Source organism: Mus pahari, chromosome 13 (assembly GCF_900095145.1).
Source record: "Mus pahari chromosome 13, PAHARI_EIJ_v1.1, whole genome shotgun sequence".
Classification (NCBI taxonomy): Eukaryota; Metazoa; Chordata; class Mammalia; order Rodentia; family Muridae; genus Mus; species Mus pahari.
The window spans coordinates 95,326,563-95,350,213 of record NC_034602.1 but is presented as its reverse complement, the minus strand read 5'-3'; the positions used below and the strand labels follow the sequence as shown (position 1 = coordinate 95,350,213).

At 42.1% G+C, this 23,651-nt stretch overlaps 1 protein-coding gene across 2 annotated transcripts in view; it reads right to left on the bottom strand.

Annotated features, from left to right (window-relative positions):
* The window catches only part of LOC110330931 (BTB/POZ domain-containing protein 8), a 71,156-nt gene that overhangs the window by 39,961 nt on the left and 7,544 nt on the right, over positions 1-23,651 (bottom strand). For both annotated transcript variants that reach the window (XM_029545196.1, XM_021211240.2), the window contains exons 2-5: positions 23,145-23,339; positions 18,127-18,323; positions 11,353-11,470; positions 2,322-2,411 (exon numbers count right to left, since the gene is read on the bottom strand). In XM_029545196.1, the coding sequence (XP_029401056.1) occupies positions 2,322-2,411; positions 11,353-11,470; positions 18,127-18,323; positions 23,145-23,339 (600 nt within the window). The remainder of the gene's footprint in view (positions 1-2,321; positions 2,412-11,352; positions 11,471-18,126; positions 18,324-23,144; positions 23,340-23,651) is intronic.

The window sequence follows — 23,651 nt, the reverse complement described above, 5'->3', positions numbered from 1 at the left end:
TTCAGACACTCCAGAAGAGGGAGTCAGATCTTGTTACAGATGGTTATGAGCCACCATGTGGTTGCTGGGATTTGAACTCCGGACCTTCGGAAGAGCAATCGGGTGCTCTTACCCACTGAGCCATCTCACCAGCCCGTGAGGGCCATTCTTACTCCAACCACTGTGGTGTGAGTGAGTCTAAGCTCTATGGTAGTCAAGGCAGGTGTGCAAGTGGGATAGAGTCTGTAGAGCTTTGGTCCTCTTTGGGGATTTTTTTTTTTAATAGTAATTTTTATAGACTTCTTTTTTTTGTCTGGTATTGCTTTGGGCATTTTTTTTTTGTCTTAATGTTCTTTTGTTTGTATATATAGCTTTGGGTTTTGTGTTTTTATAGGTCTTGTTTTTGTGTGTTTGTTTCTTCTGTTTAATTTGGGGCTTTTGTTTGTTTATTTTCTAAAGAGAAAGGGAAAAGGCAGCATGAAGTTGGGTGAGTGGGAAAGTGTGGGAAAACTGGGGGAGGGGAACTCCAGAACATACTATATATAAAAAACAAACAAACAACCTTTTCCAATTAAAGAACATTTTTTAAAAAGAATCAATAAATATGATTCATATCTGACATAACTGTATAAACCTGGGAAGATATTTAACTTCTCTGATCGTATTTTTAATCATTCAACATGTGAATCTTTCTACTCTATCTCAAAGACTGACTCCAAACACTAAAGGGCATGGTGAATGTGGGAAGACACAGAAAGAATGAAGCATAATTGTTATACATTTTCTGAGGACAGAAAAAAACAAAGATACCCTTGATATGATCTAGAGAGTTGAAACTGTTACCAACCTACATGAAATTTTAAGATTTGTTATAGGAAAAAATTTCTTTGCTGAGGAATCCCTTTATCAATATGCTTTTTTTTACCTTAAGCAACAGAAAACCATGCCATTTTAAATATATGCCAAGAAGCTGGATCACTGGCAAAGCCCTTGCCAAGCAAGACTGTCAACCTCAGTCCAATCCCTTGAACCCATCACAGGAGGAGAGAATGTGCTCCTAGAAGTGTGCTCTAACTGCCACGCATGTGCTGTGTGCACACACCACCACTCTCACACACAAATCTACAAAAAAGGCTTTTAACAGTTGGATTATGGCAAGCTTTGCCACCTTGATGTTTGAGGTCCACATTTCCATGGAAGGCATGAGGATGTACAGAGTCTGTGCTCTAGCCTGAAGCCACATTAATGTCTCTAGGTCTTGCTGCTGCGTGGAGCCATTCTGCTCTGAGTGTCCTGTGTTTCTCTCTGATGCCATGGTGATGTCTGGGCCCATCTGGGCCCTGTGGCTACTGAGGGCCATGCCTAGGTCTATGGCCCTACTGCAGCTAGAGTCTGTGTTGATATCTGTGGCCCATGTTACCACCAAAGACCATGCGTATGTCAGTGGTTTGTACTGCAGCCTGAACCCACGCTTTTGCCTGTGAGCCATGCTGCCTCCAATAGTCCACGGTCCTACTGAAGCCAGGAGCTGTGTTTGTGATCTGTGCTATCACCAGAAACTGTGCTAAGGCCCAAGATCCATGCTCCCGCTGACTGTGAAGAGCAAGGCTACTTTTGCTGTGGTATGGATTACTACAGATGCATGGCTGACAGGGAGGGACATGGAAGGCTTCTGTGACAACTACCACCCCAGTAAGCTCCTCTACAAAAAAACTAACAGCCTAGACAGGAAGCTACCAAAGAGAGCTCTTTAAAAGAGTGATGGGGGTACCGAAGTGTAGCTCTCCACAATGGATGGCTTCTGGTGGGGACCAAGGAGGGGAAGGGTTCAGTTCTATTTGAGAGTATGACCGTGCTCCAGGGAGTATATAGATAACACAACTTGATCTTGTGTACTTTTATTTTTATTTTTACTTTTTTGGTGGGGAGGCCACAAGGGTTGGGGGCAGTCATGGAAGAACTGGAAAGTGAGTGTGATCGGGGTGCATGATGTGCAAGTCCTGAAGAATCAATATAAACATTTTTTTTTAAAAAAAAAGACAAGACAAATGGCAAATGCCACATGAGACACAGGGAGCAGCTGTCCACAAGCTAAGGAAGCCTTGATGACCCTGAGCCTTCCCGGTGAGAACCGGTGTGTGGTGCTCTGTTTCAGGGCCTGAGCGGATTCAGACACGACCTTGATTACTAAGTGATCCTCTGCCTGAAGTTTTAGAAAACATCAGTTCTGAAGTTCTACCACCTAAGATATGTTTTTCTGAGCACGGGAAGAATGCTGTGTGTAAGTGTCATCTGTAATCATGTATAGTCATGCTGACTCATAAAACATTATGCTTACTCACCCTTGAAGAGTAACACACTCTTGTGAGCTTTCAGCCCAGCAGCCACTCAGCATTGCGGCAAAATAACTCGACCTGGCACTTAAAATGGCCCTGAAGAGAAGAGAGAGGACGGAAACTGGTGAGCATTTACATGCTGTGCAAATGGAGATCTTACAGAATTTTCATTTCCACCTCTTTACACAGAATCCTATTTGTCTTTTTTGTACTGACTGATAGAATGCCTATAACAAAAATTATAAACAATTATACCTACACATTGTTTGTTTAAAACATTAATTCAAAAGCCAGTCTTGATAACATGCGCCTGTAATCCTACATTTGGAAAGCTGAGGCAGGGGGATCCAAGTCAACTTAGCTACCTCAGGAGACCCTGTCTCTAAACACAGAGAGAGTAAACAAGTTCAGCTCAGTAAAGCACAAATTACAGTGGCCTTACTGTCACTTAAACTTTTTTGTTAAAAGCTCTTTATATTTACAAAACCACAAAATCACCATCTACAAAGGGAGTAATAAGGACCAGAGGTGCTCTTATTGTGGGTTAGAGGAGGGAAAGATGGATCTCTGTTGGTGACATGCTGCTATCACTGTTGAAATACAGCCTTGTTTAGCTTAGTAACTTGCAGAAATACCAACAAGAAAAGACAGAGCTATAGAGACGGCTTGATAGTTGAAAGCATTGGCTGCTCTTGTACAGGCCCTAAATTAGGTTCCCAAACTCACAAAGCAGCTGACAGCTATACATCGCTCCAGTTCCAGGGCATCTGACATCCTGAGGGAACCAGGAACATATAAATACATGTAAGCCAAACACTGATACACATAAAATAAAAATAAACTTTACAAAAAGGCAAAGAGGTAGAAATCACTGTAAATGAATTTTTTAAAGACAGACTTTTCAATAGAGGTTCTGAGCTCTGGTTTTGAATCCTCTGCAGTTGCATTTGTCAAAGGCTGTATTCTAGGCCCAAGGAAATGACAAAAGAAATTTTCGTTTGAATTTTCCTGTCTTTTCAAATAAAATATTAATTAACTATTTATTCCCAAATTCCCACTGAGTTTAATCTGTTTTAGGTTTTACTCTAAACTAAGTACTGTGACTGCAGCAGAATCCTACATACAGAACATGTTGCACTCTGGTGGAGTGTGTGCAGGACCCGTGGAGAAGGTGGGGAGGGGAGGACACACTGGCAATGGCTTACACATCTACATGCGTGGACACTTTCTGCAGAGACAACCCAGTGGTTCAGAGCACTGGCTGTTCTTCCAGAGGACCAAGGTTTGATTCCCACCACCCACATGGTGGCTCACAAACATCTCTAACTTCAGTCAGGAGTCTAATGCCCTCTTGTGGCCAGACACAGTGGAGCACACCTGTAACCTGGAGTATTTAGAGGGCTGGGGAGATATAAACAGGTGGACTGTGTGCTTTGCCAGCCAGCCTGACTACTTAAAATGGAAAGTTTCAGGTTCAGCGAGAAAGCTGTCTCAAAACACAATGTGGAGGGATGGCAAGATGCTCATCAGGTAGACACTGCTGCCAAGGTTGATGACTTGGATTCAGTTCTGGGACTGACATAGTTTAAGGAGGAACTTGGCTCTCATAGACTGTTCTCTGATCTCTACCAACATGCCATGCATGCACACATGCACATACACTCTATAAGTGTAATTTTAAAAGAATATAAGATGAATGGCAGCAGAGGAAGATACCTGAAGTTGACTTCTGACCTCCCCAAGTGTATCTACATGAGCCACACATGTAAGGAAATGAAACACATGTATTTACATGAACCACACATGTAAGGAAATGAAACACATGCATCTACATGAGCCACACATGTAAGGAAATGAAACACATGTATCTACATGAACCACACATGTAAGGAAATGAAACACATGTATCTACATGAGCCACACATGTAAGGAAATGAAACACATGTATCTACATGAACCACACATGTAAGGAAATGAAACGCACACACACAGAAAGGGAAAAAAACACTCACAGGATCAAATCACTGATCTAAGTATTCTGTTTTAATACAGAAACCAGGCATGGGGTGCATGCCTGTAACCCAAGCATTGGGAAGGCAGAGACAGAGACAAGGTTGAGGCCATTGTACATAGAGAACTCAGATCAGCCAGCCAGGTTACAAAGCAGGACTTTACCTCAAAACAAACAAACAAGCAAAACAACAACAACCAAAAAAAAAAAAATAAGCGTTAAGGTAGAATAAAGGTAGAGTCTGTAAAGTATGACTCAGTCTACATGGCCAGATTACAAACATTAGAGTTTATGATTCCTTCCTAAAGCAAGGAAAGTCAAAAGCAAGATTTTAAATTCTAAGGTGTCTGTAGAAGCTCGCCACTGAACTGTATAAATATGGTCTTAAGTTCCTCACTTGCCCCTTTTTACTTCAACCCCAGTCTGCCGAGATGACCATGGTTAGCAATGCACTGGGCAGCCCTTCAAGACACTTGCCCTGGCAACCTATTCTCCTACAGTAATCTCACTGTATAGCCTATGTGTGCACTATCCTACTCTGTGTGTGTCACCCTTATCCCTTATGGACCTCTGTCTCAGCAGCACAGTCTATGAGTGTGCATTGAACAGCTGTTACAGAATAGTTTTTGAGATAGGTTTGACTAAGTTTCTTAGGATTATCTTGAACTAGCTGGTTTGGATGGGATACGAACACCTGGTGACTCTCCTGCCTCAGCCACCTGAGTGCTGCAATTAGATATATCTAATTGCAATCTACCACCATGCCCAATCCATTAAAAAGCCTGTACTGGCTAGTTTTGTATCAACTTGACACAGCTGGAGTTATCACAGAGAAAGGAGCTTCAGTTGAGGAAATGCTTCCATGAAATCCAACTGTAAGGCATTTTCTCAATTAGTGATCAAGGAGAAGGGCCCCTTGTGGGTGGGACCATCCCTGGGCTGGTAGTCTTGGTTCTATAAGAGAGCAGGCTGAGCAAGCCAGGGGAAGCAAGCCAGTAAGAAACATCCCTCCATGGCTTCTGCATCAGCTCCTGCTTTCTGACCTGCTTGAGTTCCAGTCCTGACTTCCTTTAGTGAAGAACAGCAATGTGGAAATGTAAGCTGAGTAAACCCTTTCCTCCCCAACTTGCTTCATGGTCATGATGTTTGTGCAGGAATAGAAACGCTGACTAAGACAAAGCCTTAATGAACAATACCATTAGAATTCTAACATTCTATAGATACCATGTATCCGGCTAAGCCTAATAGTAAAGTTACACAAATACACAGCATGTCATGACTTTTGTGTGGACAGTCATGAGAATACCTCTGACCACTGACTTGTGTGACAGCACTCTGAAGTCTAAGGCACACTGATCCCAGGGCCACCTCCTCATGAGTCATTCTTGCTATAACTGAGCAGAGTGGAAGAGAAAGGTGCCTCTAAATGCCTGGGTGATGGGCTTTTCTGATGGATGGTTGTTTCAACATTTCCCAAGAGCCTTGTGGGGAAGTCCCCTGACACACGTAGCAGCCTAAGGTGTACACAGGCCATTCCTTCTTCCAAGGTCAGCTCAGCGCTGGAGTCCAACAAACCCCAGGCTCCTCTGGCTTCCCCCATGCTCTCTCAAACTTACTGTGCAAACCTCCTGCAATCTAATCTAACCCTGCGCCTGCATCACAAGATTTGAACTCTCACAGCATGCTAGCTCTCTCCAGAGAAAGCATTAAAAGCGTCCGAGGCGTAAGTGATTACTCTGACCTTAAAATAGAAACTTAGAAAAGACTCCTCTTTAATTAGGACATCTGCCTCCAGTTAACGGTGCCGTGGATGGCATGGTATATTAAGAATCTTTGAAACATCCTTTTTAGTTTCCAACATGTCAGAAACTATTTTCTTCTTTTGACTAAATTTGATCTCAACTGACAACGCTGCTTCCGGCTGTATCCAGATGCCCTCATTTCCCCCTTGCTGCTGCTTCAGGATAACGCCAGTCCACACTGCCTGATGCTAGCTGAACTAGATTCACTATCCCATGCAGAACAATGGCCTGCATTACTCAGAAAGGGCTCCCGAGGAGATAACTTTTAAGTCTTCCTGCTTTAAGGGAGGGAGGTGGGGGAAAGTAGATCTTGCTTTATTTAGCTCCACATAACTGATTAAGGCTCAAACCCAGAAGAGTGCAGACACTTTCTAAAGATGTCACCATTATGCACTCTACTTCGTGACAAATATTTTAGAGAAATATTTTGATTGCAGCTTTTACGCAATAGCCTTCTGAAGTTAAATTGTAAAGTATAATAAATGCCCTATCTAATGATACAATATAGCCAAATTCACAGTTGATTCATCAAAACTAGCTGAGCAGTGGTGGCACATGACTTTACTCCGAGCATTGGGGAAGCAAAGGCAGGCAGATCTCTGTGAGTTCAAGGCCAGCCTGCTCTACAGATTAAGTTCTAGAGCAGCCTGGGCTACACAGAAAAACCCTATCTCAAAGAAACTAATCTAATGTATTAGGATTTTAAAACAAGCCATGCACATCACAGATATAACAGATAATCACGTGGAATGAGCATGCAGGATGGAAGAGGTAACTCTGGGGTCCAACCATAGCACCTCAGAAAAGGCCCCTCACACATTTTGACTTTCACTGTAAGGCCAACCTTTCTTTAAAAAGGATTCACTAATTGGAGCTTTTCTTTCTTGCAAGAATGATACATGTATTTATCATGATTTCTAGCTCAAATTTCTCTAAAATGAAAAATGGGTTAAAACCTTGGTGAATTCATCTGAGTGTGGTACTGGCTACATCTCAGCAGCTCTCACCACACTTTATATTGTTAACTGAACTCAACAGCAGGCTTTAAGTGTCCCTTCCCTAATTATATTTCCAAAGCACCCACCTCAGATGCCCCTGGAATGGCAACTTTTTAATACTCTACACATTGCTGGATTATACAGTATTTATCAATTTATGGCATCAAAATGACAATCCAAATGGGATGGGTATATGGGAATACACCCAAGTAAATTTTGGAAGGTACAAACTTTTTTTTATAATTTCACAGAGCTTCATTGGGTAGGACAGAGGGCCACAATTCTGCCTGCTCACCCATAAACATTTAAAGTGTTATTGCTCTGAAATCCCTGTAATCTCCTTCATGACCTCCATTGGAATTTGAAGAGAGTATGACCAGGAAAGCTCAAAGCTTCCTTCCTTAAACACAAGCAGTAGTGTTTACAGTTCACCTTTGCACTGGAGGTGAAAATCACACTGGAATTTATCACTAAGCCAAATTTATTTTTCTGGAAGGTACAAACTTAGGACAGAGGTAAGGCTCACTAGGAAATGATCTGCTGGGCAAGTGCACTCAGCTGGATGTGGCAAGTTCTCCAGAGGGCACCGGGGAGCTTGAAGCAGAGCTAGCTCAGCAGTATGTGGTGTGCACGCCCTCTGTTCCGGACACCCAGTGCTTCTTTTTGCTTTCAGTTCCCCCTTCGAGGTCCCCTCGAGGGCTAGGGGCACCAAGGGTCTCCCCTCTTTTCCTCTATTGCTTGGATATCTAAGCATTATTTTAAGGCTCTCATGCTGACAAACCACCATTAACAGAATAATACTAAAATGTTAATAACCTTATTTTCTAATGAGAAATCTTATAATTAGTTCATTAGGTATATATAACTATATCATTAAGTACAAATCCTGTAAAGACAGGGGATAGCAAATTTATTCTGTGAAGAATCAGATAAATATCTTAGGCTTATAGCCACCTTACACCTTCTTTGTCTTGTCGAATACCTGTAGTCTGCTGTAGAGAGGGAGGTGTCCCAGACAATGCTGTACTTCTCCAGACATCTAGTGCGTATGTAGAGCGACTAACATTTGGTTCAAAGGGTTACAATATGCTAGCCACACAGAGATGTGGTTTTTTTGTGAATATCTGATTCAGTTCACACTGCCTCTTGTTCTATACTTACTATTATTACTATTTTTACTTTTACAAATGAAGAAATTTAGACTCAAAAGATTAAAGAACTTACTCACTATTAGTAAATGCTGAAATCAGAGTACAAATTCAGAAAGACCAAATCACTAAAGCCTGCCGCTTCCGAAAGGCTTCCAGCTAATGTGCCCAAAGACGCATAAATAGTGGCCTGGCACACAGTAACACACTGAGCTTCTGATACTGTATAGCTTACTAATACTAAAGAAGGATTGGACAACATTACAATTCAACAATGAATGTCTAGTAATATAATACCAAACACCGATACCAGATCCTGAGTGTCATGAAGCTAAAATTAGGAATCACTGCTTTGATTTTTCAATAAGGCAATATGATAAAATCTTAATAATGTGACTAAGAAAATAAATTACCTTCAAAATGTAACATTCAGTTTGTCTTACCAAACATTAAAATAAATGGCATTTTAAAATGGGAGGTCAGCAACAGAGTGGTTGTTTGGGGGTAGCTGTTGAGGTGCTAGGAGGAAATGCGAGAAAGCAGAAATGCTCAATATGTAGACAGGACTCATCAGCTAATCAAGTGGAGTCCAGGCAGGAGATTGACGCAGCTGAGCTCCACAAATCAGCAGCAGTGTGTTGCTTAGCACTGAGAACAGCGTCAGGAGGAGAACCTGAGTAGCGGCTGAGAGCTCCGAGACCACTGGACTTACCTGATACCTCCCACCCTTAGTAAACTCCCTTCACCTCTGACTGAGGCAGAAGTGCTGGGGGTAAGTAAGGACAGAGATAAAGATAGGGTCTACTCACAAATGTATATTTTCTGAGCTATTTGTCTCAATTCTTCGAACTTAACAGAATTACTATGAACTAAAGTTAAAATTTGAACCAGAAAGATAACATGATGCAGAATTTACTATCATAATATGCAAAACAAGGTAGCAAAATAGGTCATATTTTAAAATATCTCCTTAGGAAATTGCTTTTCTATTAATCCAGATTTCCTTTTTACTGCAAGATGAACAAAACTAACCATAAATGAAAACCAGATCTAACACCTGGGGGGGTCATGACCTCTTCAGCAAACCTTTATCTCCAAAAATATATTATGATTCATAACAGTAGCCAAATTGCAGTTATGAAGTAGTGCAAAATGATTTTATGGTTGGGTCACTACAACATGAGGAAGTGCATTAAAGGGTCACTGAGTTAGGGGCTGGAGAGACAGCTCGATGCTGAAGAGCACTTGTTGCTCTTCCGGAGGACCTAAGATCAGCTCCTAGTCCAGTCTAAGGCACAAAAGGGAATGGCCACATGTAAGCACTGAGGACAAACTGCAAATGTTCACGGTCATGAGATTCGGCCTTTCCTCTGTGGCAGCCGTAGCTTTAGGGTCCCATAAGCAGAACTTCAGTGCTCATGTGACCTCAAGAAAAAATTGGGTACAAAATGAAGTAAAATTTTAAAATAGTATTGGCAAAATACAGACAGACAGACAGACAGACAGACACACACACACACACACACACACCTCACAGTTTAGTAAATGTATACATATGACATGTAAAACATATTGTCTAATCTCTACCAAGTTCTGTATTTTGGTATAATAATGAAAATTTCATAAGAATTAAGAAAGTAGTAAGTGTAGTTATGTATGTCTGGTAGGCCAGCACTCAAGAGATTAGATAAGAGAATTGTGAGTTTGAGGCCAGCTAGAGCTATATAGCTAAACTTTGATGATATTGATGATGATGATATAACCTAGAAAAATATTAATATGTATTACCTATGTCACCAAATTCTGAGCAGTAAACAGTCTCATTAGTATACGGTTGTCACAATTAACTGGACAGTCAGTAGGATTTCTGAGTTTAGGAGGTATCCCTGTATTCTAAAACTACTGCTATGGAGTCTTCAACATTACTTCTTGGGTGGAGACTGCTCAGTGGATACAGTGCTTGCCATACAAAGATAAGGACTAAAGTCTGTGGTTTCCCTCAGAGCCCATATAAAAAGCAAGTAGCCATGGCTTCTGTCTCTAATGCTAGCACTTCTGAGGCAAAGGTAGGTGAACCCTAGGAACCACGATTGGCAAGTTTTGGGTCCAGCCAAAAACCCTACCTCAGAATGGAAAATGGTCAAGGAAGACACTTGAACTCAATGTGGGCCTCCACACACATGTGCACCCTTACCTGCATACAAGCCTGCTTACACACACACACATACACACACACACACGCACACACACACACACACACACACACACACACACACACACCCCACTGCAAAGTCGGCTTCATCCTCTGCAGGTGCACACAGAGGAACTTCCGACCAACCTTCCTATTTGAAGTGTGGAGGGAGAACTGTCTGGTCCCTCAGACTTCTGGCTGGTTCTCATCCACAGTTGAGACCTGCCTAAGTTTCTTTCCCTCCAGTTCTAACAAACAATTTCTATTTTTTGTTAATTTTTTTCTTCTGTTAAGTAGATTTTGGGTAGTTGACAACCAAAAGAGCATGACCAAAACAATGAGTAGGCTTTAATTTGAAATCTAAAAATCCTGAGCTATCTCAGCAGTCAAGTCTAAAGCACAAAATATATTTTTAAGTACAATGTAAATCAGACCTCCTAATCAGTGTTATTCATAAACATCCTCTATTCAGAATCGCAGAATTTGAGCCAAAGTGCATCCAATACAATATATGCTATTCATGTAGAAATTATTTTATTACATGTTTATTATTATAGTAATACAAATATTACTATAATGCCCATAAAACTAAAAACTGCATAACTACATTTTCTGTCAGAAAATGAATTTTAGACCCATTTTAGGCAGAACACTTTCTTCTGATGAAATCTTAGGTTCACATGGATTTGAGCAGATTTGCTCAAACTGAAACTTGTGCATATGTGAGCCTGCAGGCACGAAGCCCTGTCTGGTGGCCAGCTTCTCCTCTGCCAGATTCTGACCCTGAACAGCTGCTGTGGAGCCCCGTGTCTACAGAAACTATGGCTTGAAAACCACCTACTCTTCTCTGAACCTATGTCACAACACCAAGTCAATCAGTCCCCTACCTGTGAGCTCTGAAGCTTTTCCCATCAACACAAATGTCAATGTCAGGGTAATACTGATTCGTGTAAAGCTTCAACAAATCTCCTCCTAATTCAGACGCAGGCTCCAAGTCATAATCATCTTTAAAAGAGAAGATAAAAAGCAGCTCCTTTAATATTAGACATCCCCAAACTTCATTTTCTAATGCCTGCAAAAGATCTTCTTCATAATTTTCTCAATTAAGTAAAATACGTAAGCAGCAAATTGAAAATACAGTAAAAACTTTTAAATCACTTTATTTCCTATTTTGAAATATGTATTAATTAAATATACCTTGAAATATAGTTATATTCATATATGTCAATACTATATATCAAGAATAAACTTTATGACTAACTGAATTAGCAAAAGGTATGTCTGCAGTACTGATGTTCCTTTCTAACACTCAGTTCCTTGCCTCCTAAGCTATTGCTTGGACACTGACTGGCCTCCAGAGGTCCATCTGTAAAAGGCCTAGAATATGCTGTGGTTCTACTAGAGATTCTGTGGCCACTGACGGTGTGGGAACAAGTGGGAAGTGTTTCCATCACCCGAAATGAATTGTCAGACCCTGGCCTCAAACTAACTACATAGCTATACATGATATTCATTCATGAGTCTCCTGCCTCTAACTTCCAGTCTGCTAGGATTACAGGATTGTGTCACCGCGTGGTTTATGTGGCATTGGGAATTAAACCCAGGACTTCTTGCATGCAAGGCTGTCCCTCTGCCAGCTGATCAGCACCCCAAGTCCTCTTCCTCTTCTGCTTCCGCCATGAGGTGAGCAGTCAGTTCTGCCCAATGTGCTCTACCACTCAGTCCACTGTGTGTACCAGAGGCACAGAGGAAAGGTGAAGACCCCTAGATCATGAGCCTAAGCAAACCTCTGTGTGTGTGCTTGTGCACGTGTGTATGTGTGCGTGTGTGTGTGTGTGTGTGTGTGTGTGTGTGCACATGTGCGAGTGTGTGTATCAGGGGTCACCAGGATCTGGAGCTGCTGCTGTTTGTGAGCCACAACACGTGGGTGCTGGGAAACGAACTCAGGGGCTGTATGCCAAATAAATCAGAAATAAACCGTTTGCCAGGGTATTCTACCACAGCAACTGAGCCGCTGATCCATGGTGCCTGGCTCCTCTGTCCTTTGTCACATTAGGCTATTACACCCCAAAATACACAGTGTGAAAGTTCCTACCAGCCCCTAAAAGCTCACAGTCTGATACTTCCTGTGTTTACAGCCCTCTGAAGGCTCTCTTCTCTGCCCCTGGCCTGTCACAGCAGCTCTTTTACTCTTCTCAGGGTGTTAGAGAGAAGCTTCTTTATGTTTCTGACCCCATTTATGCTGCTTGTGGTTTTAATGCTTTCCTACCCAAAGGCCTGACAGTGACTCCCATGGTCTCAGCACTTTCTCCTAATAAAGACTTCTGAAGGGCAACTTTGTGTTAGCTCCTCTAAGGACTAACTTGCCAGGCCTCCCTTTCTCATCTCTAAGAACTTTATCTCTAAGAACTGTCCAGTTTGCTTCTGAGTGCTGTCTGATTCACCAATTGTTCCTTGGTAAAACTAAACTCAGCTAAATTTACTTGTTCTTAAAATTATATTTAACAAACCATATCCGATGAAGGCTACTTAATAGATTTCTACTAACCAAGTTAATTCAGTACAAACTACAATGAAAGAATTATGTGGACCACTCTGAAGGGCCCATAATCCATCCACCGCTCAGCACACTGGCTGCTCTATCCAAATCTATCTTGATCCCCACAGTCTACTTTCAACAGAGCATCCAGAGCACAATCTAGTCAGCTCAACCCTCTGCAGGGCTGGAGAGACAGCTAAATGGCCAAGAGCACTTGCTGCTCTTGTAGGGCCTGGGTTCAGATCCTAGCAACAGCAGAGCAATTCAGAACTACCCATATTATGTTGGAGCATCTTTTGGGTATATTCTCAGGAGAGGTATTGCTGGATCCTCTGGTAGTACTATTTCCAATTTTCTGAGGAACTGCCAGACTGATTTCCAGAGTGGTTGTACCAGCTTGCAATCCCACCAGCAATGGAGGAGTGTTCCTCTTTCTCCACATCTTCACCGGCATCTGCTGCCACCTGAGTTTTTGATCTAAGCCATTCTGACTGGTGTGGTGTGGAATCTCAGGGTTGTTTTGATTTGCATTTCCCTGATGACTAACGATATTAAACATTTCTTTAGCTGCTTCTCTGCCATTTGAGATTCCTCAGTTGATAATTCCTTGTTTAGCTCTGTTACCCAGTTTTTAATAGGGTTATTTGGTTCTCTGTAATCTAACTTCTTGATTTCTTTGTATATATTGGATATTATCCCTCTATTAGATGTAGGGTTGTTAAAGATCTTTTCCCAATCTGTAGATTTCTGTTTTGTCCTATTGATAGTGTCCTTTGCTTTGCAATTTTATGAGGTCCCATTTGTTGATTGTTGATCTTAGAGCCTGAGCCACTGGTGTTCTGTTCAGGAACTTTTTCCCTGTGCCCACGTGTTAAAGGCTCTTTCCCAGTTTCTCTCCTAAAAGATTCAGTGTATCTGCTTTTATGTGGAGGTCCTTGATCCACTTGGACTTGAGCTTTGTACAAGGAGATAAGAATGGATCAATTTGCATTTTCTTACAAGCCGACCACCAAAACTTGAACCAGTACCATTTGTTGAATATGTTATCTTTTTTTCCACTGGATGGTTTTGGCTTCTTTGCCAAAGATCAGGTGACCATAGGTGTGTAAGTTTATTTCTGGGTCTTCAATTCCATTCCACTGATCTACCTGTCTGTCTCTGTGCCAATTCTATGTAGTTTCCAGTTCCAGGGGCTTTAGTGCCCTTTGCACTCTGCATGCACGTGGTACATGCAGGCAAAAATACCCATATATATGACATAAAAATAAATAAATACTTTTTAAAAACTTGTGCTGACACATTTCTTTAATCCTAGCACTTGGGAGGCAGAGACAGGCAGATTTCTGAGTTTGAGGCCAGCCTGGTTTACAGAGTAAGTTCCAGGACAGCCAGGGCTACACAGTGAAACCCTGTCTCAAAAAAAAAAATAATAACAAAACAAACAAACAAATAAAAAACTCATATTGTTCATTTCATATCTTTTGGAGTAAAACCCAGACTTTAGCATTGTGTTTCAAGCCCCATAGCACCTGACTGCCTACACCTTTCTGACTTCAGTCCATTTATTTCTATGTCAAACTCTTCCTCTTATCTCCAACCTGGGACAGACTCACTTTCAGACTTTGCACTGAACACTTCTGCCTTGCACGTTCTTCTCCAAGGTACCTCAATGGCTAACCTCTCCTTTCTTTCTTCAAATCTTCCACCACTCTTTATTTAATGAGGCTGAGGCTGCTGACTCCGTCCCTGTCCTTCCTATGTCACCTATGCAGACATCTCCTTCTTCTGCAGGCTAGTGTCGATCCTACCTCACCCTGAGTTCTCTAACTAGGTACAAGGAGCCAGTGATGCACTTCAGTCATTCCTTCAGACCTAGGATGGTGTCTAACACATCTCCTAAATAGTCACTGAATAATGTTAAATGCTACATATACATCTGAAGAGCTAAGCATCAGGCAAGGAAAGATGCAACATCTACAATTCCTTCAAAAAACTTAAACCATATAATATAATGGGAGATGTGAAAAAAATGCTTGACACAAATGGAAAAAATCTAGAAACATATCAAAAGGAAACCAAGTTAATTTGATAGGTTACACTAAATATCACAACCTTCATCCTGTACTCCAATAGTACTGAATCTGAATGTACTGTAACAGTGGGCAATAAAGACATACACTCGGTCCCAGTTTCCCTGGGTCCTGGTGGAGCTGCTAAAATTCTCAAATTTCCTGAGAGAAGCATCTTTGTTGTCCATAAATGAGCCCTTAAGGATGACACCTACTTTAGGCTAACAGGCAAATTAGGGAAGTGCCCCCAGGTGACCTTGAGATAGGAATTTCCAGAAAGACTAAACTACTCCAGCCTCTGGGCAGTGCAGGGCACAGCTCAATAGCAGTACACCTACCTGCACAAGCAAGGTCCTGAACACATTCCCTAGCACCACTGCCAATAAATAAAAACCAAAAATAAAACTCATAAAGGAAGGAAGGTCCTGGGCTCATGCTCTAGCACTGCCCTCACCAAAACAAATGAACATACACATCTCACAAAGAAAGAAAAAAGGAAGGAAACAAAGCGAGTTAAAAATAATTGCAGAGGAAACCATTGGTGGCTCCTCCAGAGGACCAGGGTTCAGTTCCTAGCACCCACATCAGGCAGCCTACAATAACTTCTAACTCCAGCGGATTTGACACCTCTTCTGGCTTCTGCACACACAAATGCATGCAAGCACACACACATGAACAAACAAATACCAAAATTCCAGAAAAGTCTCAACAGGAACACTTGGATTTGTCAAATAATAAGCACTACCCTGATGCCATGCAAACAAAGCCTTCAATCATTTCACAGATCTTCGGGATATACAGCATTCATTTGCATACTCACATTAGCATAGTATACTCAAATTAGCATACTGTACAGTTGAGGCCATCATGGTTACATGTGAGCTGAACAAGCACTGACTGTTTTTTCTTGTCAATACTCCCTAAAAAGCAGTGTAAGAACTACTTACACTGTGTTAGGTGTTCTCAGTAACCTAGAACTATAAGCATACAGGAGATGTAGAAATCGTACATAGCTCTATGCTCTTCATACAGGGGATGTAAGCATCAGCAGGCTTGGGTGTCCTGGGTAAGAGAAGGCCCTGGAACCAGTCCTCTGTGAGTAACAAGATACGAATACATTTCCAGCAAGCATTTCTTTCACGCTTTCATAACTACTCTGCTTTGGACAAACACAGTTACCCTTTCTGTGTGACTCCCACAAGCTCAAGTCTCTAACTGCGTCCTGCCTGTACCCTAACCCTCCCTGTTCCCGTTATAAATAAATAAGCCGATGTCCCACTTTCCCTCTGCTTCCAGACAGGCGGTCCTGTACTTCGCCTGGACTATCCTTCCTTTAAGTAGTTTTGCTGCATTAATTTGTTTTTCTTTGGGATTCAACCAAAGCGTATGCAGGCCTGCATAGGCTAGTAATTCCTGCTAAGGCAGGAAGATGGCAAGCATAAAGCTTATGTGGGCCTCAAGGTGAGTTCAAGGCCAGGCAACTTGGTGAACAGGACTAGGGATATGCTCAGTGTTAGACTTATTTCTTTAACAGTGTAAACTAATTTTTATCCCTAGAATAAAACAAAACTACAGTAAAAGAAGTTGCCTGCACCATGCAACTTTCTCTGGATGTGTAGTTCAGGTTACATGTGCTCTATCTGTATTCTCTCAACAACCTGTGCCACACCCACCTGACGATCTCCACACTAGACTCAGGGCAGGACCACTGTCTCCTTTACTTTCCTCAAAGAAAAGCTGTGATAGTGACTGGAACGGCACCTCAGGAGTAAGGAGCTGGTACAGAGGACATGGTAGCAGAGCACACTTCTTTGGGGAAAACATCAAGCGATTACGAGACTACACCTCAGAGTGCAGGTATTACGGGGTTTTCCTGCCACCATGGAGAGAGTGGCTGAGTAGTAAATAAGCCTTCTCCACGTAGGTTCACTGGCCAAGGTAAAGAACTCCTGTGTAGCCCTGGCAGAGCCTCTGTCAGCAGGACAACTAGCTATCAGGCACTAACTTGTCTGTTCTTCTGTGGGCCTATTGTCCCTTATAATCACTGGGAATAAAATAATAAAATCAGTTTGTAACTGCTTCTTAGGGTTTTGAAAGAGATTAAGCAAATGAACAGGCAGGCCTACTTCAAAATCAAGACTATCTACTCATTTATTCATAATTAAGTATTATGAATATAATAAGAACAAATTCTGAGATTTAATCAGTTTGGCTGTTGCTCCTCATGAAACACTAGTAATAAGATATTACACAATCATGTCCTATGCATAAACCCTCAGCATTTCTTAATTTGGTGGGAGTGCTGCTGTTTTTTTCCATAGTGCAATTTCACTGCACAGGCATGGTAACATGAGGCCTCACTACAGTGCCTCATGGACTTAATGTCAATTAAACGGCACCAAGGTGGTCCATGAATAATATAAGGTCTACTGTTTGATCCAAAGGCCTCAGGTTCCTGTTGGAATATTGCCTATCTAATTAATCTCTGTTTTCTATTAATTAATAATTAACTTTCAATCTGCAAGCATTGTGACGCCTATTTCCATAAGAAAACAGTCATTTTCAAGATGGAATACCACATGCTCTGTAGTATTTATGTACAATGAACATTACGAACAATTCATGTGTTTCTTAACCATTTAACCAGTGAAACTGATTATCATTTTTACCAGGTTATATTCTTTTGTAAATGCCTCAAGACAAAGTTTCCTTGCTATGGCAACTGTTGTGTTTCCTGGCCAGTTGAGGAATGTATATGCTGTGTTAGAACTAGCTCCCTGTTTGCTAGAACTTCTCTTCTTACTGGAGCATATTAAATGGAGGTGGCAGTGCTAAGGCTGAAGTTGCCGGAAAGACGATGAGGAACTGTATGTAACTATGTATGTAACTATGTCTGCAGTAATTACTCAGGGAATGACCGCAGTATGGCTTCCCTTTTCCAGGTCCCTTAAACAAACAAGGCCTGGCAGAGCAGCTCCATAGTTCTTCTCTATTACAGGATATATCTAAGCACGTGGCTATAAAGTTTTATGAAAATCCAACAAACATCTCACCCTTGGAAATAAAGCTGTCACCTCCACCAGTAATATCCTCTGGAATTTCGCCTTTCCCAAGAAAACGGTCAGATGAAGTTCTATACTGCGGGAAGCTGACATCTGGCCCCTTTTCTGGCATTAAGCTTCCCACTTTCAGCTTTTTAACAATTTCCTCTTCATAGCTTTTTATGCTTTTGTTTGATGAATATACAATCCTAAAAGACAAAATATAAAATATTAATTAAGATAAAGGTGATTTTTTTTTTGTCTTTTTCTCTGAGACAGGATCTCCTTGTGTCCCACACTGGTTTTGAACTCGCTACGGTGCAAAAGTGGCCTGCATCTCTCACATGCTGGGGTTATGGCCTCCATCTCTCACATCCAAGGCACGTGGTGTGGAGGATGCGGCACCTGCTGACCATGCACAAGGCCCTGCAAACAAAACAAAAAACAAGCAAAAAACCAGGACTAGATGGCCTGGCTGGCAACTTTTACTAAACTCTTTAAGAATTAAATCTTTCACAATTTTTATTTACAAAAACGTATTAGAGGAACATGTCCCAACTCACTTCTGACATCCAGTATTACTGGGTTAAAGCAGACAAAGGTAAAAAAGACACAAAAAAATCATAAGAAAAGAAAAAATAAGCCACTTCTCATGATTCGTACAAGAAAACACCCTCAGCTGGGCCCAGTGCAGCTGCCTTCCCATCACTGGGGCGGCAGAGGCAGGAGGATCTCTGTCTACACAACCTGGTCTACACAGCAAGCTCCAGTGCAGGAGGATTGCACAGAGACACTCAAAAGAAAAAAGAAAAAAGAAAAAAAAGAGGGAGGAAAAAAGGAAGAGAAGGGAAAGAGGAAGGAAATGAGAAGGAAAAAAACATCAACAAACTGATAGCTAACTGAACCCAGCAACATATGAATACGATTATACAACACAACCAGTGAAGTTTACTTCAGGAAACAGGGAGTGGTTGGATAAGAGAAAGTCAGTATTATTCACTGTGCAGACAGAATGAAGGACAAAAGCCACATATGAGGCTGATGCTTAGCACTGAGTGCCTCCTTGATGGCCATGAAGCCACAGTGGGTCTCTTGGCATGGTTGTATTTGTAAGCGAGCCTGTAAGGGTGGAGGAGGACTTGCAGGATTTAAGACGAGAGGGGCTGGGGAGCAGGCTCAGTGGGCAAGAGCACTTGCTACACAAGCATGAGGATCTGAGTTCAGATTCCCAGAACACACATAAAATGATGGCATGGTGCACAGTCCTATAACCTATTGGGGGATGGAGACAGTTGCATCCTGGAAGTCTGCTGGGGAGCCAGCCTAGCCAAACTGGCAAACCTCTGCCTTAGTAAGGAACTTCATCCGAAGCGAGTAAGGTAGAACACTATTGGAAAACTCGTGCTGCCCCTCTGCCCCCTGCAGGCACAGGCACAGGCACATGCACATGCACACTCACACTCACATGCATGCTGCACAGGGCCATCTGGGAAAGCCAGAGTTGGTCAGGAGGGAGGAAAATGAGAAAGCACAAAGAAAAGCCTTGTTTGTGGTTTCTGTGGGAGGGAATGAGCAAGATGAGGTGGCACCTGAACAGGATTAGGAATCAGTGTGGGCGGGCATGTGAGTAAGGGCTGATCTCTCTCGCCATCTGCTACCTGGCCTGGTGTTTAGAAGAGAACGTTGGAAAAAAGAAGGTTGGCTGTGTACATGGACTCATGACTGGATGGCTTGCAAACGAAAGATGTATTTACAGGCAAGTCATTAGCTACATCTAGGAATCAGCTAACCCTGGAAGGGGCAGTCTCTCCTCTGGTATAGTAAGAAACTCAGTAAGACTCCAGAAATCAAAGCATCAAGAATACATGGCTAAACGTTGTAACTATAATCTCAGAAATATTTTTAAGGATGCATGGCTTCAGCTGAGTGGCAGCTGCTGTGACCTCAGGCTAGAAGACCACCTGAGCCCAAGAGCTCACAGACAGACAAGGCAATCTAGCAAGATCGCCTCTCAATAAATAAATAAATTATTTAGAATAAATACATAGCTGGCATTTGTGTCTCAGTGGCAGAATGTATGCTTAGCATGAACAAACCTCTGGACTAAATACCCACCCAACATACAGAAAACACAGCTAAAGAATAACCTACTACCCACTTCCACCCTGAGTAACAAGGGCCGCAGCAGAGAGAAAAGAGGGGTCTCTGTTCTGGGCCTGGCTGAGCTGGCTGACACTGTCTGGTAGCAGTTCTCAGTTACTAAGGCCAGACTGAACTCGGAGGTCCTTTTTCTTTCTTTCACGTGCATACACACACTTTCACAATAAGCACACTGTTAAATCTTCTTTGAAAATGGAATATTGCTTTACGATCTTAAGGTAAACTTTAATCTTGAGGTGATTCGAAAGCCCAATTTCCAAACGACAGATGAGTCAGAGTTTCAGAACTTTGTTTTATACTCAAGTGCACACCACTGACTACAGAGTCCGGGGTACGGAAGAGAGTTTCAGGAGCTTCATGAATAAAGTGAAGCAACTTACAGATGATTCTATTTCATGTCACAAAACTTCAAAATGCTATTTTATCAAATTTCTTCTTTAAAAAGTCTCAATCAGGCCAGCTGTGATAGTGCATGTCTGGACATCAGCACTTGGTAGGCAGAGATAGATGGATCTCTGTGAGCGACTCCAACCTGATCTACATAACAAGTTCCAGGCCAGCCATGGCTACACAGTGAGATGCTGTCTCAAAATTAAGTAGAAAATAGAAAAGAATGAAAAATCTAAATCAATGTTTTCTATTAGAATATGCCCTTTAGGCTTTATGTTAATGACAAATTTCAATGTAATCTACTAAAAAACAAATAGAGGAGATACATCCTGAGTGCAAAGCAGCAGCTGAGGTGGCTCCTGGGATACACACATCATCAGACATCCAAGTTCGAGGAGCTTGCATAACCACAGACCCACCATGACTACTTAGCATTAACAGAGTGTGATTATGGGATAAAGCACAAAGCCAGCTATTCTAACTTCCTTATCCTAGCTGAGAAAACTGAAGCTGAGAGCAATTATACAACAGGACAATGAACAGTAGAAGGCAGATGTCTCCCTCTGTCCCTGTCCTCAAGCTCAGAGCTTCCTTCACACCCCCATACACTGAGTCATTCTAGAACTCACTATGCAGAGCAGACTGGCCTTAAACTCACGAAGACCTACGTGCCTCTGACCCACAGTACTGGGATTAAAGGTGTGTCCCACCACGGCTTGCCTATTCACTACCCCTTTTTAAAAAATATATTTAACTATATTGTTTTATATGTATGAATGTTTTGTCTGCATGTGTGTCTGTATACCATGTGCGTGCCTGGTACCTATGGAAGTCAGAAGAGGGTAATAGATCCCCTGGAACTAGTTAGGATGGTTGTGAGCCACCATGTGTATGCTTAGAATTGAACCCAGTTCCTCTGGATGAGCAACGAGTGCTCTCTAAACCGCTGAGCCACTGCTACAGTTCCCTTCCCTATCACTTTTAATAATGGCAAATAACAGTTAACATTAATGTAATCTCTCCGTTTCCCTATTGTGTAAGCTCTGGCCTACTCTCAGGCCTTTCCCTTCTTCCTTCCTTCCTTGTAAATGTCACTTTTATCTCTGATTTGTTGTCTCAGATGATGGTATAAGAGCCATACCCAAGCTGTGCAAATACACAGCTTGGGCTGAGCCCAGAGGGCTTCTTTCTCTAAGTATCCTGGGTCTACTCCTGGAAGCCTCTAGTCTCTGTACAATCTAATCTTCCAAGATGACGAATTAAAGGCAGCTTCTCACTGAATTGCTATGCTTGGCCTCATACTACCATTGGTAATCTGTTCTAATCTTCTGGCTCCTCATTCCCTGGCTCATTCTGTCTTCATCTGTGTCTAGCTTGGTCTCTCTGCAACCAGTCGTTGTAAAACTATCCTGGTAAAACTGCTACACACACACACACACACACACACACACACACACACACAGTTCTCTGTCTGTGTCTCTTTGTTTCTCTGTCTGTGCGCCTCTCTCTCTCTCTCTCTCCCTCTCCCTCTCCCTCTCCCTCTCCCCCACTCCCACTTCTCTCTAGTAGCCTCTCTTCCCTGTGCTGTTCTTGTGTGAGCTGGGCACATCCTATCTCTGACTCATTCTGTCAAATCTTTCTCTGATTCATCATTTTATCTGTCCCCCAATTAGACATCACTTTCAAACACGGCTGCTTCCTTCTATAAACTAACCTTACCTTCATTGTTAGAGATTAGAGGTATGTACTAAGGGCATGACTATATTCCAGACAGATAACACTGTAATCTAGAGGTGTCTGAATTCCAGCCAGATCATACAGACCTAGAAGGTCTGTGGATGTAATCCCTTAACAGAGCAGCCAAGTTGCTGGATTAAAATTCCTCTATCCATCCTTCCATCCAGTTCATTTGTTCCTCTCTTTCTTCCCTCTTCCCTCCCTTCCCCCTTGCTTTCTTTCTATCCCCCCCCTCCCCCCCCCATACCTTCTGGGAACATAGTTTCTCTGGGAACATGTAGCCCTGGCTGTCCTTTACTCATTCCATAGACCAGGCTGGCCGTGAACTCACAGAGATCTGCCTGGATCTGCCTCCCGAGTGCTGGGACTAAAGGCGTGCACCACCATCACCATGTACCAGGATCAACTGTTCTTATTCATTTATTTATTCATTTGAGACAGGGCCTCATTCTTCATTCATTCATTCATTCATTCATGAATGACAGAGTCTTTGTATGCAATCCAGACTGGCCTCAAACTTGTGATCCTCCTGCCTCAGCCTTCTGATGCTGAATCATAGGCATATAAACCACATCCAGCAGTGGATCAGTCTTGAGTTTGCCTCTGCCAATACAAAGTCTCTACTATTAACAAAAGCATTTAAATGGATAGATTTTATTAGATTATGTACATAATGAGAATATGCACATGCATTTTTAAAAGTCAACTGTTTATCATATTTGAATGTAAGATGAGGCACTTACTGTAAAAATGCTTTAAATTCTGAAGCTTCAACACCATCCACAGGAACAAGCTCATTTGTTAGGTCACTTGATGTGTGTTCAATGATATGGGAATGAAAGCTGGGAGCTCTGGCTAACAACACTGCCCTGTGCACTTTGAACAGCGAGCCGCTGACAGAAAGAATGGTGTCTGTATGGATTTCCTCCCTTAAAAGCCTGTTAGGGAAAAAGGTTACAGTTGGATTAGTGATGCTAAAAACAGGTAACAGGTTTAAAACAACCTGCATACTTAGAAATGCAGTCAAAACAAAGAGGATTTCATAAAAGAAGTAAAAACATTTTAAATATTTTCTTCATTCTAGTAATAAAACTTATTTTCTGCCTTGTCCTGGCTAGTTTTATGTCAACTTGACACATACTAGAGTCATCTGAAAGAAGGAACCTCAACTGAGAAATGCCTCCATAAGATTCAGCTGTAAGGCATTTTCTTAGTGATTGATGGGGGAGGGCCCAGTCCATTGTGGGTGG